General features: G+C 43.6%; 1 protein-coding gene across 1 annotated transcript in view; it reads right to left on the reverse strand.

Annotated features, from left to right (window-relative positions):
- The window catches only part of TRPM6 (transient receptor potential cation channel subfamily M member 6), a 110,028-nt gene that overhangs the window by 14,492 nt on the left and 78,091 nt on the right, over positions 1-17,445 (reverse strand). The window contains exons 29-34 of the mRNA XM_054177767.1: positions 15,996-16,122; positions 15,102-15,199; positions 13,704-13,762; positions 12,184-12,209; positions 8,400-8,450; positions 6,140-6,205 (exon numbers count right to left, since the gene is read on the reverse strand). Of these exons, the coding sequence (XP_054033742.1) occupies positions 6,140-6,205; positions 8,400-8,450; positions 12,184-12,209; positions 13,704-13,762; positions 15,102-15,199; positions 15,996-16,122 (427 nt within the window). The remainder of the gene's footprint in view (positions 1-6,139; positions 6,206-8,399; positions 8,451-12,183; positions 12,210-13,703; positions 13,763-15,101; positions 15,200-15,995; positions 16,123-17,445) is intronic.

Consider the following 17,445-nt stretch of genomic DNA (forward strand, 5'->3'; position numbering starts at 1 on the left):
GGCACAATGACCTCCCTGCTGCTGCTGGCCATACTGTTCCTGATGCAGGCCAGGATGCCATTGGCCTTCTTGGCCACCTGGGCACACTGCAGGCTCATGTTCGGCCTACCATCAACCAGCACCCCTAGGTCCCTCTCTGCCTGGCTGCTCTCCAGCCACTCTGACCCTAGCCTGTAGCAATGCATGGGGTTGCTGTGGCCAATGTGCAGAACCCGGCACTTGGATGTGTTAAATCTCATGCTGTTGGACTCTGCCCATCTGCCCAGCCTGTCGAGGTCCCTCTGCAGAGCCTCTCTACCCTCCAGCAGATCAACTCCTGCCCCCAGCTTGGTGTCATCTGCAAATTTACTCTGGAGGGACTCAATGCCCTCATCCAGATCATCAATAAAGATGTTAAAGAGCATGGGGCCCAGCACTGATCCTTGGGGCACACCACTAGTGACTGGCCGCCAGCTGGATGTGGCACCATTCACCACCACTCTCTGGGCTCGGCCCTCCAGCCAGTTCCTAACCCAACGCAGTGTGCTCCCATCCAAGCCATGGGCTGACAGCTTGGTCAGGAGGTTGTTGTGGGGGACAGTGTCAAAGGCCTTGCTGAAGTCCAGGTAGACTACATCCACAGGCCTCCCCACATCCACCAGGCAGGTCACCTGATCATAGAAGGAGATCAGGTTGGTCAGGCAGGACCTGCCCTTCCTAAGTCCATGCTGGCTGGGCCTGATCCCTTGGCCATCCTGTAAGTGCTGTGTGATTGCACTCAAGATGACCTGTTCCATAATCTTGCCTGGCACTAGGTCAGGCTGACAGGCCTATAAATCCCTGGCTCATCCAACCGGCCCTTCTTGTGGATGGGCACAACACTGGCCAGCTTCCAGTCATTGGGGACCTCTCCAGTGAGCCAGGACTGTAGAAAAATGATGGAGAGTGGCCCGGCCAGCTCATCTGCCAGCTCTCTCAGCACCCTACGATGGATCCCATCCACTCCCATGGACTTGTGAGGATTCATGCAGCTGAGGAGATCTCTAATTACCCCATCCTGGAACAGAGGAAAACTAGGCTGCTCCCTGGCTCCTTCTGCCAGCTCTGTAGGCCAGCTGTCTGGAAAGCATTCTCTGCTGCTAGTAAAAATTGAGGAAAAGAGGGTGTTAAGTACCTCTGCCTTCTGCTCATCCTTTGTTACAACGTTCCCCTCCATGTCCACCAAGGAATGGAGGTTGTCCTTGCCCTTCCTCTTGCTATTAATGTATTTATAGAAGGACTTTTTGTTGTTCTTCACAGCAGTGGTAAGTCTAAGCTCCAAATGTGGTTTTGCCTCCCTAATTTTCTTCCTACAAGACCAGGCAACATCCTTAAACATTCTATGGGTTGCCTCATCTTTTTTCCAAAGATGGTACACCCTCTTTTTTTCCCTTAGTTCTTTTAGAAGTTCATTGCCCATCCAGGATGGCCGTCTACCCCAGCAGCACATCTTCCAGCACATTGGCACAGCCTGTTCCTGTGCCTTCCAACATGGTGCCCATCCACAAGAAGGACCGGTTGGATGAGCCAGGGATTTATAGGCCTGTCAGCCTGACCTCAGTGCCAGGCAAGATTATGGAACAGGTCGTCTTGAGTGCAATCACACAGCACTTACAGGATGGCCAAGGGATCAGGCCCAGCCAGCATGGATTTAGGAAGGGCAGGTCCTGCCTGACCAACCTGATCTCCTTCTATGATCAGGTGACCTGCCTGGTGGATGTAGGGGGGCCTGTGGATGTAGTCTACCTGGACTTCAGCAAGGCCTTTGACACCGTCCCCCACACCAAACTCCTGACCAAGCTGTCAGCCCATGGCTTGGATGGGAGCACAGTGCGTTGGGTTAGGAACTGGCTTGAGGGCCGAGCCCAGAGAGTGGTGGTGAATGGTGCCACATCTAGATGGTGGCCAGTCACTAGTGGTGTGCCCCAGTGATCAGTGCTGGGCCCCATGCTCTTTAACATCTTTATTGATGATCTGGATGAGGGCATTGAGTCCCTCCAGAGTAAATTTGCTGATGACACCAAGCTGGGGGCAGGAGTTGATCTGCTGGAGGGTAGGAGAGCTCTGCAGAGGGACCTCGACAGGCTGGACAGATGGGCAGAGTCCAACGGCATGAGATTTAACACATCCAAGTGCCGGGTTCTGCCCATTGGCCACAACAACCCCATGCAGTGCTACAGGCTGGGGTCAGAGTGGCTGGAGAGCAGCCAGGCAGAGAGGGACCTAGGGGTGCTGGTTGATGGTAGGCCGAACATGAGCCTGCAGTGTGCCCAGGTGGCCAAGAAGGCCAATGGCATCCTGGCCTGCATCAGGAACAGTATGGCCAGCAGCAGCAGGGAGGTCATTGTGCCCCTGTACACTGCACTGGTTAGGCCGCACCTTGAGTACTGTGTCCAGTTCTGGGCCCCTCAGTTTAGGAAGGATGTTGACTTGCTGGAGCGTGTCCAGAGAAGGGCAACGAAGTTGGTGAGGGGCTTGGAACACAAGCCCTATGAGGAGAGGCTGAGGGAGCTGGGGTTACTTAGCCTGGAGAGGAGAAGACTCAGGGTTGACCTTATTGCTCTCTACAACTACCTAAAGGGAAGTTGTAGACAGGCAGAAGTTGGTCTCTTCTCCCAGGCAACCAGCACCAGAACAAGAGGACACAGTCTCAAGCTGCACCAGGGGAGGCTTAGGCTGGAGGTTAGGAGGAAGTTCTACACAGAAAGAGTGATTGCCCATTGGAATGGGCTGCCCAGGGAGGTCGTGGAGTAGCCATCATTGGAGGTGTTCAGGAGGAGACTTGATGGGGTGCTTGGTTGCATGGTTTAGTTAATTAGGTAGTGTTGGATGATAGGTTGGACACGATGATCTTGAAGGTCTCTTCCAACCTGGTTTATTCTGTTCTATTCTATTCTATTCTATTCTATTCTATTCTATTTTATTTTTTCTATTCAAGAGTTTTTCCTTGAAGTAAGCCCAGCTCTCCTGGATCCCTTTGTTTTTAAGGGCTGTTTACCAATGAACCTTCTGAGTTAGTTCCTTGAGTAATGGGAAATCCACCCTCCAGAAGTCCAGAGCGGAGGTCTTCTTGCTGCCTCTCTTAGCTTGACTGAATACTGAAAATTCAATTATCTCATGGTCACTGGCCCCCAAACACCCTCCGACCACCACATCACCCACCAGCCACTCCCTATTGGTGAAGAGGAGGTCAAGCATAGCCTTAGGCCTGGTAGGCTCTCACAGAACCTGGGTTAAAAAGCTGTCCTCCATGCACTCTAAGAACCTCCTAGACTGCCTCCTCTCTGCTGTGTTGACATCCCAGCAGATGTCAGGCAGGTTGAAGTCACCCAGGAGAACAAGCTCAGGCGATCTTGAGACAGCCTGAAGCTGCCTATAGAATGACTCATCAACATCTTCCTCCTGGTCCTCCTGGTCGGTTAGGGCCAAGCCCAGAGAGTGGTGGTGAATGATGCCACATCCGGCTGGCGGCCAGTCACCAGTGGCGTCCCCCAGGGATCAGTGCTGGGCCCCATCCTCTTTAACATCTTCATTGATGATATGGATGAGGGGGTTGAGTCAGTCATCAGCAAGTTTGCAGATGACACCAAGTTGGGAACGGATGTTAGTCAGTTAGAGGGTAGAAAGGCTCTGCAGAGGGACCTCAACCGACCCGACAGATGGACAGATGGCATGGCATTTAACAAGTCCAAGTGCCGGGTGCTGCACTTTGGCCACGGCAACCCCATGCAGAGCTACAGGCTGGGGTCAGAGTGGCTGGAGAGCTGCCAAACAGAGAGGGACCTGGGGGTGATGATTGACATCCGCCTAAACATGAGCCAGCAGTGTGCCCAGGTGGCCAAGAAGGCCAGTGGCATCCTGGCCTGTATTAGGAATAGTGTGGCCAGCAGGAGCAGGGAGGTCATTGTGCCCCTGTACTCTGCATTGGTTAGGCCACACCTTGAGTCCTGTGTCCAGTTCTGGGCCCCTCAGTTTAAGAAGGACATTGAGACACTTGAACGTGTCCAGCGAAGGGCAACAAGGCTGGTGAGAGGCCTTGAGCACAAGCCCTACGAGGAGAGGCTGAGGGAGCTGGGATTGTTTAGCCTGGAGAAGAGAAGGATCAGGGGTGACCTCATTGCCCTCTACAACTACCTGAAAGGTGGTTGTAGCCAGGAAGGGGTTGGTCTCTTCTCCCAGGCAACCAGCCCCAGAACAAGGGGACACAGTCTCAAGCTGTGCCAGGGGAGGTTTAGACTCGAGGTGAGGAAAAAGTTCTTCACTGAGAGAGTCATTCGTCATTGGAATGTGCTCCCCAGGGAGGTGGTGGAGTCGCCGTCCCTGGAGGTGTTCAAGGGGAGGTTGGACATGGCACTTGGTGCCATGGTCTAGTCATGAGGTCTGCTGGGACGGGTTGGACTTGATGATCCTTGGGGTCTCTTCCAACCTTGGTTATACTGTGATAGTGTCATACTGTGATATTGGTTGGGTGGTCTATAACAGACTCCAACCAGGATGTCTGCCCTGCTGGTCTTCCGTCTAATTCTCACCCACAAGCACTCAACCCAATCATCCCTAATCTCCAGCTCAATGGTATCCAGTGCCTCCCTGATGTACAGGGCCACCCCTCCACCCCTTCATCCTTGCCTGTCTCTCCTGAAGAGCCTTTAGCCGTCAATTGCAGTGTTCCAGCCATGTGAGTTATATCACCACGTCTCTGTGATGGCAAGTACATCATAACTTTCCTGCTGCAACAAGGCTTCCAGCTCCTCTTGTTTGTTGCCCATACTTCATGCATTAGTGTACATGCACTTCAGCTGGGCTGCTGGTTTCACCCCTGACTCCAGTTTACCACCCTCAGACTCCTTCAAATCTAGTTGAATAAATCCTATTATGTTGCACGTATTAGCAATTAGTTGCTGTGAGACAAAATATTCTACCCATTGAACAGAAGGATCTCAACTATCTAGAGGCAGAAATTCTCTATTGTAAGGCAATATTGCCCACTAATTTCAGTATTTATGTATTATTTCCTCACTCTTTAGTTACAGCACAGTTGTTTTACTAGTCTTCTGTACCAGGTACAGAAGTAACGCCCTTTCAGCCAGTACTTTGTTTTCTTCTTAGTTGGATATGCTACACATATGTATATATGCATGTGCATGAGGCAGAGAGAGAAAAAGAGAGAGGGAGAGAGAGAAACAGAGAGATGATGAAGATAATGAAAATTAAAAGGAATGTTTTTGCTGTCATCAGCTACCCTGCTGTGGTGGGTTGAAAGGAAAGGCTCTGCTTTCCCTCCCCCACTGAGAAAGAAACCGTGGCTAAAACTCAGTCAGAGAAAGGAGACTGTATTTTACAAGGAAACAGATTATATGTAACACAACAAATACAGGTATTTTACAATATATACAGGAATATACAGCAAATAAACTCAACCAGAAACCAGACCCCCCCACAAAGGGGGCTTCCCCCTGTGCCTCCTTCACCCCCTACCTCCCTTCTCCCCCAAAAGAGGTAGAAAAGAGACAAGGACGGTTAACAGGGCAGGAAGGAAAGAGAGAGGCCTGGTACAGGAGTTAGTATCTTATCTTAGCTGGCCAGAAGCCCAGAAGCAGTCCAGCCGAAAGGAACAGCGAAGGAAGAGAAACTGAGAGAAGGTCCCAGCTGCCCGATAAAGTTGCATTTCATCCATCCACCAATGAAATTTGTTTAGAATACCTAAATATTTTATAAACATTTAGCCAGTGTGCCCCTTTCTTAAAGGCACAGCGTCAAACGGTCACACCTGCTAACAGGTATAGGGAAGATGAAGTTAGATTCAATTCTGAGGTTGACAGTAATCACATGAATGACAATGGATACAAGCTACAGCAAAGGAAAACTCAACAAATACTAGGAAAAATACTAGGTTCACAATGAAGTCAGTCAAACGTTGCAAGAGGTTGTCCAGCAAATCTGAGGAATCTCTATTTATGGACTGACACAAAATTGCCCTCAGCAACCTGATCTGAATTGGTTATAGAAGGATTAGAATCAGGAAATTTCTCAAACACAGTCATAAGAAGAATAATGCACATACTATTTATAAAGGAATGAAAAAAAAACCAAAACAACCCACAACCATGAAGCTGGTACTCACCGAAGAGTTGGACTGGTGTAAATGGTATGGTCTGAGCAAGTCTCATTAAGTTGTTTCTTTCAACAGCTGCAAACAACACAGATTTCACTATAATAGTGAATAAACAACAAGCTGGCTAAGTTTCAAAAGCATCTGGCAGCACTTCACTGTAATGTACAAAGCCAAAGTGGTGTCAGTGCAGTCCTGTGTCACATATGATCACCATTCTAACCAGCCTGAATTTCCCTTTGAAGGCCCATTGTATCTTACAAACATCAGCCTCCGTTCTTTCTTATGTTCATTGATTCCAGCCTTCCAAGAAAATATGCTCTGTGGGACAAGTCCCTTGCACCACAGCTAGCATGACTGCTTCTGTTAACTCTTGATCCTCCCACCAAGAGCTGCCACTACCTCCCACTCACACTGGCTCTAATGCAGCAACATTTACACTGTGCCAATGAGATGCACTGGACCCAGTTGCTCTCACTGCCTGTCTCATCAGGCTCAGAAGCACATGGATATTTAGCAAGGCATCGCAGGAAAATCCAGGCTTGCCTTGTTCTGTTTCCTTATCTGGGCTCCTTGCCAAACAACGTTAGTAACACTATTATATCTCCCTAATTAGCAGCTTATTTCTCAGGCAAACACCTTTAAAACTTCAGAGTGCCAACTAAATGTTTATGGATTTGTGCTCACAATGACTGAGTTATCAAGAATGGGGAGAAAGGTGTGAAGCAAGCCACAAAGTGGGTGAGACTAGAATAGGAAGGAAACTTGGATGCTATAGTTTCTAATTTTTCTGTTCAATGGCTGAAGATAAAACTAGTGTCCAAATCAAAAAGCCCTGACAACAGACTATTCCAGATCTTAGACATTGTCTGTTCTTTTTAAGATTAATTCTCTGAGCAGAAACTAATTAGAGATTATTTAGCCCAAAAGGAGAGATCAAAGGGGACCCATGACATGTCACCTCATGAATTAGGGTCTTCATTTGAGAAGATTTACATTTCAGACTCCAAGGTTTGTTTACATACTCCAAATTCATCAGACATAGGTTAACATGCCTGAATAGTTTTGGAGCATGGACTGAAAATCAAGGTCCTCCTTTGATGCCTCCTAACAAGGAACATACTCCTATCACAAAAATTAGCAGGAACAATGATTTGAACAGGGGGGCTGCCAGACCTGTGCATCAGTCAGACTCTGCCAGCACTCAGAGTGTCAAGAAACAATCTGAAGTGGACTTGCACCACTTGCTGAACTTGGGTAAAAACTCAAATTCTTTTGGGTGTAATGAGAGGCAGAACTGCATCTGCTGGCACAATCTGATAGCAAAAACAATGCATAATCTGTATACGGTGCAGGATTTAATACCAACCTTTTGGGCTTAGTTGGCTAAATTACATCCCAATCTTCCTGAGGAAAGAAAGCCTACATTAAAACATCTTGAGATGGTTGTCAACAAGGGAACCATTCTCATCTGTGCTAAAATGCTCTATCTAATCTTAAATAGGGTGCCTGACAAGAGACAAATTAATCATTGCATTAACGCTATGATGTCAGAGAAGTTACTCCTGTACACTGATTACAAACCAGGAGGTGTTATTCCCAATGAAAATTGCTTCTTTTTGAAATTCAGGAGGCTGCTAATGCTTCCTATTTACCCTAGGCTTCACTTCAAAGAGGCCAGGTCCTGTGGGCAATAGAGACATCTACTGGCAAACTCTGATCTGCTCTCCTTCAGGAAAAGAAAGCGAAATCCAGGCTTTGTGGGAAAATCTGTGCATACTCAGTTGAGGGAAAGACAGGACTACTGGCAATTAGCATTGAAATTATTTATTTCCTGCCAGATTTCCTGGAGTCCATAGGTATATAAACACAGATTAAGTACAGGACCAATTAATTGAAGAAACCAGTGCCGGCAAGCAGATAGGCGGATGTGGGAGGGATGAGGGGATGTGACAGCCTCAAACGAATGAATGCCTCTTCTGCTCCCCTAGGATTGGGAGCTCTAGACATTGTTTCCACTAATATTTTTGAAAGCTATTTTCCACATTCTGCTCTGTATTTGCCAGAAATAGCCAGAATGGAGCAATTAGCATCTAGAAAATAATCCATAATTTCCTTACCAGAGTGTTAAACACAAGTTAATGCAAAACCTTAGCAGTCAGCAGTTGTGCAACTCTTCAAAATTAAAATCACAGTAGGGGAGAAGGGAAGAACTAATATTATACTTAATTTGTTAAATTATTTAGCTATTATTCTGGCACCTCCTTTTTACCTGAGTAGTGATGATGCAGATCTTGAGATGTTTTCAAGCAGGTGAAGAGATCTGAAATAATGTTTAAAGAATCATTATTTTATTATAGCAGAGATAAGTGCATAATGTTTTTAATTCCTTCCATCCCAGAGTTTGTCATGAAACAGATTAATCAGAATTACTGTCTCAGCATTCTAAACAGGGGAATTACTAATAATCTTTAGCTACATTATAATGCATAGTATACTGGCAGATTTCAGTCATCAATATACTATAGCCAGATTACTTATTCAGGGTGTGGTGGTTTAGGCTGGGTGCTGGCCCAGATGCCACTGCGCAGGCCACACCTGGGAGGTCCCAAGGGGTGGGCCCAGCCCAGGGGGTGGTCACAGGGACCAGGTATTCCATTCCCATAATGCCCTGCTCCCCTATAAAAAGGCCATGCGGGGTCTTCACTTCCTCTTTCGTCCCCTGCTGCTGCCTAGGTAACATGGCGTGAGCTGCCTCCCTTGGGCCTGCTCAGGCCCAAGGCTGGGTTGGGGGGGGGGGGAAGAAAGAGCCCTGGGGGGGGTTTGGGTGTACCCCCAGGTGGGGATGGGATGTTCTTGGGTATGTTCTGGGATCTCTCTCTTTGTCATGGTGCTTGTGGGTCTCTGTAAAACTTTCATTGTTGTTTGTTATTGTTTTCCTATTTAAACTTTCCATCACTTTTTGCAATCCATTTGCCTGAGTCGTTATTTCTGCCTGTGGTGGGGAGGGGATCTGCCCCAACCCATTACACAGGGAAATGGTGGGAAACTTGAGATATTAACCTCAAGGACAAGTAGCTTCTCTAAGCCAATTACACCTTGCAATATTAAATGCTCTTTCCTGTCATTCATGATTCACAACCTCCCAAAGGCACAATATTTCAAAGTTCATTCTCAGTCATTAAGCATTCCATTTACTATACACCAAAGTTATAACAATACTGTCCCATCAACCCACAGCATCTAAAGTACTGTTAAAATTAAAACAGACCAATAATTATAGACAGCCCAATAATTGTAGACAGATGGATGTTGGTCTCTTCTCCCAGGCAGCCAGTACCAGAACAAGAGGACACAGTCTCAGGTTGCACCAGGGGAGGTTTAGGTTGGATGTTAGGAAAAGGTTCTATACAGAGAGAGTGATTGCCCATTGGAATGGGCTGCCTGGGGAGGTGGTGGATTCGCCATCATTGGGGGTTTTCTGGAGAAGACTTGATGGGGTTCTTGGTGCCATGGGTTAGTTGTTTAGGTGGGTTGGATTGGTTGATGGGTTGGATGCGATGATCTTGAAGGTCTCTACCAACCTGGTTTATTCTATGTATTCTATTCTATTCTGTAGTTACATATTTAACAGACATAGTAAAATTAAATTTGGTCAAAAAATCTTTACTTAGTAATGTCTTTTTAATAAAATGAAAATAAATGGGCATGTTTCCATTAATCACACACAGAATCACCCATAATCAACCAATCACCTAACCCTAACTAATAAAGTAGACTACAGTACTAAGTGCCTCATCCAGTGTTTTCTTAAATACCTCCAGGGACATTGACCCCACCACCTCGCTGGGCAGCCCATTCCAATGGCAAATAACTCTTTATGTGAAGAACTTCTTTCTAAGATCAAGCCTAAACTTCCCCCTGCACAGCTTGAGACTGTGTCCTCTTGTTCTGTTGCTGGTTGTCTAGCAGAAGAGACCAACCCCCACCTGGCTACAAGCACCTTTCAGGTAGTTGTAGATGGCAATAAGGTCTCCCCTGAGCCTCCTCTTCTCCAGGCTAAACAATCCCAGCTCCCTCAGCTGTTGCTCATAGGGCTTGTGGTCCAGACTTCTCACCAGCGTTGTTGCTCTTCTCTGGACATGTTCAAGCAACTGGCACATTGGGACGGCCTGTTCCTGTGCCTTCAGGATTTCTTTCTTGAAGTAGGTCCAGCACTTCCTGCACCCCTTGGTTTTTAACAGCTATTTCCCAAGGTACTTTCTGAATTAGTTCCCTAAATAAGCCAAAGTCTGCCCTCTGGAAGTCCAAAGCTGAGGTTTTGTTGATGTCCCTCCCAGTTGTACTGCATATTGAAAAAATTATTGTTTCATGGTCACTGGACCCCAGGCAGCCTCTGACCACATCTCCCACCAGCTCATCTCGTATTTGTAAACTGTAGGTCAAACAAAGCCTCATCCCTGGTAGGCTCACACAGCATCTGTGACAAGAAGCTACCACAGAATCATAGAATCAATCACGTTGGAAAAGACCTCAAAGGTCATCAAGTCCAACCTGTCACCCAATACCTCATGACTACTAAACCATGGCACCAAGTGCCGTGTCCAATCCCCTCCTGAACACCTCCAGGGATGGTGACTCCACCACCTCCCTGGGCAGCCCATTCCAAAGGCTGACAGCTCTCTCTGTGAAGAACTTTCTCCTCACCTGGAGCCTACACTTCCCCTGGTGCAGCTTGAGCTATCCCCCATATACTCTAAGAACCTCCCAGACTTCCTTCTCTCTGCTGTGTTAAGTTCCCAGCAGATATCTGGCAAGTTATCTGCCATCTAATACCAGAAAACAATCTACTAGAATACCAGAAAACAATCTACTAACAATTCTACTAGAAAACAATCCTTCAAAATGTCAGATTTCAGGAAATAAGCACACTGTGCAAATTTTAATGATGAAAAATGACCTAATCACACTGAATCTTTGCCAAAATATTTGAATGTTATGCTTTTCTTCTTGGTCTATTTTATTTGTTTGTATTCCCTTTTCTAGCAAAACAGATCTTAAATAAGAAGCACAGAGTTGTTAGGCAAAAGGCCAGTGTTTCCACCGAGTGTGTTTGGTGTTTCAATCTCCCTTTTGCTGGACCCACGTAGTCTTACTGTATTTCATGTGATGTAAAACAATAAACATGAAAAGAGGTGCAGAAACCAAGCAATTATTTTTGGGGGATGGAAAAACTGGATTTTAATCAAAGTAATTATGTGTTCTAGAGAGCAGCCCCACAACTCACTATGCTTGCAGTAGTGTGCTTTGGCACTGCAGCATTTAGTGCATATCTGAACCCAAAAAGAACAGCACTTGAAGAGGAAGTAAGTCTAAGAGCAACTCATTTCTGTGGTACAGCTAGCCTCAGAATGACTCATGCTGAGCTGCTCAGCCTCTTACAGCTAAGTAGCACGTTAGGAAAACTGGAAAATAGACAAAAAAGACAACACATGCAAGTGAAGTTAACAGGCACTCAACTTCCGTGGAACAAAGTAATTCCTTGCTATAATCCTGATTTCTTCATTGAGCATTTCATAAAAAATTCAGTCTTTCACTGATTTAATAATTTCAGGGAAATCAGACACACAAAGGAATTACACCAACCTGCAACTTCAAAAATCTAGCATATATTAAAAATTTTACATCAAAATCCATCCTCAAGAATATACTCCGCTTTAACTCAAGAGGTTCCTTAGACTGCCAGAGATACAAGCAGCACCATCATCTTAAAGAGTTTCTTCCTGGTGAAAAGCACAACATTACTGGGCAGTCTAAAGTAAAAATGTTTGTTTTCTTTTTTTTAATTTTAAGATTTTGACAGTTACCAAGAAGAAAACATCTCCTCATAAAAAAATCTTTCACTTAAGGTAGAAAATACTAACTAGCATATGAAAGAGCAGCTGAACATTTTCTAATAACCCACCAACTATTAACTTTTGGATTCTATACTTCCAAATTTTAAGTAAGATTTGGGAAGATTCATTAAAATGAGTGACAAGCAATCAAAAACTTACTGTCAGTTTCCTCTGAAGTTCTCAACCTGTTTAAAAGAAAGCATTTGATATTTTACTTGAACATTTCTATCATTATGCTAATGCTGTTACATATTTTTTTTAAAAGGTGATCTATGTGAAGACAAACCTCGCAAAGGTTTGATTAGCAAACAGAACAAAGTAATTCCCAGCACAACTCTGTTCATTGCAACAATCAGCAAATAATCTTCAGTTACTGAAGAACAGCCACATTTTTCTGCATGTTTCTTTCTGTTTTATGTTGAATTGCTCTTATGATCTGCACTGTGTTCATTGTTTACACTCTAGTAACAGTATCAATTAATGACCACTTTAATCACATACACAATTGTTTACACATTTTTCAATCAATATTGAGATGTATTCAGAGATACTTTTCATCTGCATCTACCATTGACTTTTTAAACTGATGGTCCTTTGGATTAGCAAGGCTGCAGAAAGACTACACCATCAGCATTGGAAAGTCTCTGTTACCGAAGACAGTGGCTATAATTCACCTCAAAGACCAGAGAGTTCACACTGAAGACAAGAGACTGAGTGACAGAATCAGGCCACTCAATGGCCTGTAAGTCCTTGTGGTTAAGTATGCAGTTTCCCTACTGTCTATAAATGACTGGGTTAAAAAAAAAAAACACAAACCAAAAAAACCACCACACCAAAAAACCCACCAAAACAAACAAACCAACCAACCTCCCACAACAACCACAGAATGGGCAAAAAACATGGCATCTTTTTTCCTTTTCCCATGATGAAATCACATGGGATGTGACAGCTTTCTACTGTCTTTTATTTATTACATTACTGTGTTACCAAATAAGACAGATATAAAATAAATAGATGAAAATAAAAGAAAAGGAAGAGGAATATATGGGCAGCAATGCATGTGGAAAAAATACACCCAGTACTAATACAAATCAATCAGGCTGAAAAAAACAGCCAAACAAAAACACAACAAAACAAACAACCTCCAAACCAAACAAAAAACACCAACAAACCACCAAAACCAACCAAACAACCAAGCAAAAAAGCACAGTAAAATTGAAAACAGTTTTGAAATCGGCATACTTTCACTAACATAACCAAACCTTAATTTCTACTGGAAACCCATTAAGAAAACCAAGCTAAGCATTTTGTAAATGTACAGACTCAGTACAAAAGATATTAATCAGAGAATAAAAGAAGCTTTCAGGAGCTGCTAGCATTTAAATTAGTAGAACAGGAAACATGCAATTTACACAGCAAAAGCAAATGAAACTTTTCATGCTCACTAGAATGGAGTAATAGCAAGTTTAAATGTATTTGTTTCTACGTGTTTAAATGTGTCTCCTATCTCTCCATAAATAAGGGTTAAAGAAACTTAATTTGACTGAATTGCCTTAATTCTTCATTTCACATCAATTTCTCCTCTTATGTATACTGTAGTACTGAAGTAGAAACCTGCAAAGTACACGTCTCTTTTCTAAAGCATGTGATGAATATCTTAATACACTAATAATACATACAAGGAGCTCCTGTTCAGATTATTTTTCTTGGTGGTTCCAAATATGTTATTACTCAAATCCTGTGGGGGTAAAAGGGGGGTGGGGGGGAAGAAAAAAAAAAGATACTTTTACTGGTAAAAATCTGAACTTCCTGTCCTATGGACACTGCAAAACTCAGAAAGGTACAGTCTTGAAAATACTTAAATCACAGAATCACAGAATCACCAAGGTTGGAAGAGACCTCAAAGATCATCAAGTCCAACCTGTCACCAAAGACCTCATGACTAAACCATGGCACCAAGTGCCATGTCCAATTCCCTCTTGAACACCTCCAGCGATGGTGACTCCACCACCTCCCTGGGCGAATGGTATGCTTATTGTTAGCATGAATCACACTGAGAGGTAACTGCATTACAGCATTGCCATATTTACACAAAATGAAACTAATTTGTTCACAATACAGTTTTCTGTGCTGTCTCCACTCATTTGAATAAAATACTAAGGTAGCCATCTATATCTCAATGCACTTATCAAGATGTGTTAAAGGTCTTCTAACATGGACAATACTAGAGAACTCTCCTTATATTGGAAAATTCCAATTTAGGGGTAGTCTTTACAGTTGCTGAAGATAAAATACACTCTAAATTTCTATCACAGAAGAAAGTAACACACTGAGTATCTTTCCTGTGATATTTAGATCACATATTCCACATGTCTTGTAGTTAATGAAACACTCAAACAGTCTTTTAACTTTCAGAAGATTGGTCCAACTGGTTCCTCCTAATACGTTAGTCAGAAATTGACTAATATTCAGAAGAATAACACTTCTATAATCCAGATTACTGCCCTCAATCTTCAGGAAATATAAAGTCAATCAAAGTCAATGAACCTATGTTAAGCTACAGAGGCAGAGGACATTTATATTATGGAGCTGCAAATTAATTCTAATAAATAATAAGGTATAATGTTTATATGCCAGTGGTTTTTCAATTATTATCAATGCTTACCTCCTGCTTTGTAAAAAATAACTACCTCTTTTTAACAGATTAAGAGCTTCGTAGCTAACTTTCCAAAATTTACTTGACTCTGATACCAATTCTGCCAACACGTTCAAGACCAAGTTGTGTGCTTGCTTCTTGATTAATAAAACATCAGCATAAGTGTAACTTCTGACCAGCTTCTTCATACTCAGAACCACTCTGTGATTCAATAATTTAATAAACTACTTCAATAATATTAATGGGATGTTAACAGCAGTTATATGGTTCATTTACACACACACATGCGTTGTGCAAGCAGACAACAAAGTTTCTAATATGTTAAAAAAATCTTTAGCAGCAAGTCCAGGAACATCACTAAAGCCACCTTGGGCTCATGCCAGCCAAAACTATAGACTAGGCATGCAATCTGAGGTCTTACCTTTTGAGAATACTTCAGATAATCACAGAATGGTATTGTATGTCTACTGATATCTTGATTTTTAATTTTCTGGTGCATGTAACTGAGACGTTCCAAACCTAGCCAAAAAAAGCAGGTGTCAGCTATTTCCATAGTGTAAATTAAGACCTCTGCTGCTACAAACTAAATATCTGTGCAATTCTACAAAATAAACAACCTATATATTCTATTGGCCCAGCATAATGGGCCATAAAACAATAACAGAATTTCACAGTGTTAAAATTGACTGTTTCCATTCTCTGTCAGATGATTTTAGAGGAGCACAACCCTTCTCAGACCATGCTATGCTAAGTCACTTCATTCCATGGTGCTGAAAGATGAAATATGAAAAGGACTTCTGAGAATTAAAGTTGGAAAATTACTATGAGAAGAGCAGGAATGCCATTCCCTTTTCATTCCAACACAGACAATACAGAAATAATTTCTCCCCTTTGGAGGATGTGTTTCTGAGAGGCAAGTAATGAATAACGCACGTAGAGGATCTGCCAGCAGATACAGTATTGAAGCACTGCTGTGAGTCTAAATGCCCTGAGAAATTTGCAAGAGTTTATTTTTTCACTTTGGAAGACACCACAGGAGAGGAGACAAGGATATCGTCCTCCTTGCTTCCCACTTATTCCTGAGGATTAGTACTGTACTATATGCCAAGTGAGACAGGCAACACTCATGGAAAGCTTTAATTGACTTCTCATCTAACCTTTTGACTCTGCAACAACACAACAAATAACCAAGTCATCATGGCTGCAACTTTAGTCTAATTCTGCAAAAATTATACCATGAGATGAAAGTGGTGGGTGAATTTGTGAATTTTTTAAAAGCTGTTCTGATATTCACCATCTGCAAAGTATCACATACTTAGCTGACTGAAATTAGACACAGTGAGCCAGTTCTTGTTGTGTTTCTCTTGCTCATCCCAGACATTGATCTCTGCAGGCTCTGAGCTTACTTGGGTGTTCTGTGGACAATCATCCACTCTAATCACCTGGCAAGGCATAGACAAAACAACACATGATTTACAGGACGACTAGCACCTCTGCAGTTTCTCTGACACCCGATAACATGGCCTTTCAGAGCTTCACTGAAATGCCAACAACCAAACTCGTCCTCAACCAAAACCCAGATTTTCCCATTTTTGTTACAAATTGTACAAGGTATGTTGTTTTTGTCTAGTAAATATTATTGATGAAAGACGTAGCACTACAGGTTTTTAAAACAAAGTTTGAAGTCCCTCAGAATCCCTTCAGAGGTATTAGGTCCTAAAGTTAAAGTGTAAGATCTGTTGCTGACCTGAGTATCTTAGGTAAGCAAATCAGCCTCCAGCTTTCAGCTCACTAAACAAAGATACCTCTTTCCAGATTAGAAACACCCCAGGAATCTCTTTCTAAATACACACACACACATATATATACATATACATATATACACATATATATACAATCAGGAAAGTTGCCTCACATATTACACAATCAATGTACTGTTTTCAATGTGTTATATGTTTGATGGATTCAGAGAAAAGACTGAGATTCTTGTATGCAGGAGACAACATTATGGGGCCTGTCTTCTTGTTTACAGAATCACAGCATCACAGTATCACCAAGGTTGGAAGAGACGTCAAAGATCATCAAGTCCAACCTGTCACCACAGACCTCATGACTAGACCATGGCACCAAGTGCCACGTCCAATCCCCTCTTGAACACCTCCAGGGACGGTGACTCCACCACCTCCCTGGGCAGCACATTCCAGTGGCGAATGACTCTCTCAGTGAAGAACTTTCTCCTCACCTTGAGCCTAAACTTCCCCTGGTGCAGCTTGAGACTGTGTCCTCTTGTTCTGGTGCTGGTTGCCTGGGAGAAGAGACCAATCCCCTCCTGGCTAGAACCTCCCTTCAGGTAGTTGTAGACAGTAATAAGGTCTCCCCTGAGCCTCCTCTTCTCCAGGCTAAACAATCCCAGCTCCCTCAGCCTGCACACTGTCTGGATATGGCTCAGCAATCCTAGATCATATGAACCCTCTTCAAGCTCTCCTGTCAGCAAAAATGCAAGGGCCTATTATGTTCTGTGTAAAATCAGTAAGACCCCTGGTTTGTTATCTAGTGAAGTCCATAGACTTCAGCACAATAAAAACTGAAATCCCACATATTCAAACAAAATGAAAGTTAAACCAAAGCCAGACACACACTAAAAAAAGATGACCCAATTTGTGTGCAGTGCTTTAAATGTATAAATTTTCAACTAAGCCACAGTGTAGAAGTGCTCTTAATGAATGGAAAAGACAGATATGGGATATGTGGTTCTCTTGCCTCTT

The sequence above is a fragment of the Dryobates pubescens genome, chromosome Z, assembly GCF_014839835.1.
Source record: "Dryobates pubescens isolate bDryPub1 chromosome Z, bDryPub1.pri, whole genome shotgun sequence".
NCBI classification, from domain to species: Eukaryota; Metazoa; Chordata; class Aves; order Piciformes; family Picidae; genus Dryobates; species Dryobates pubescens.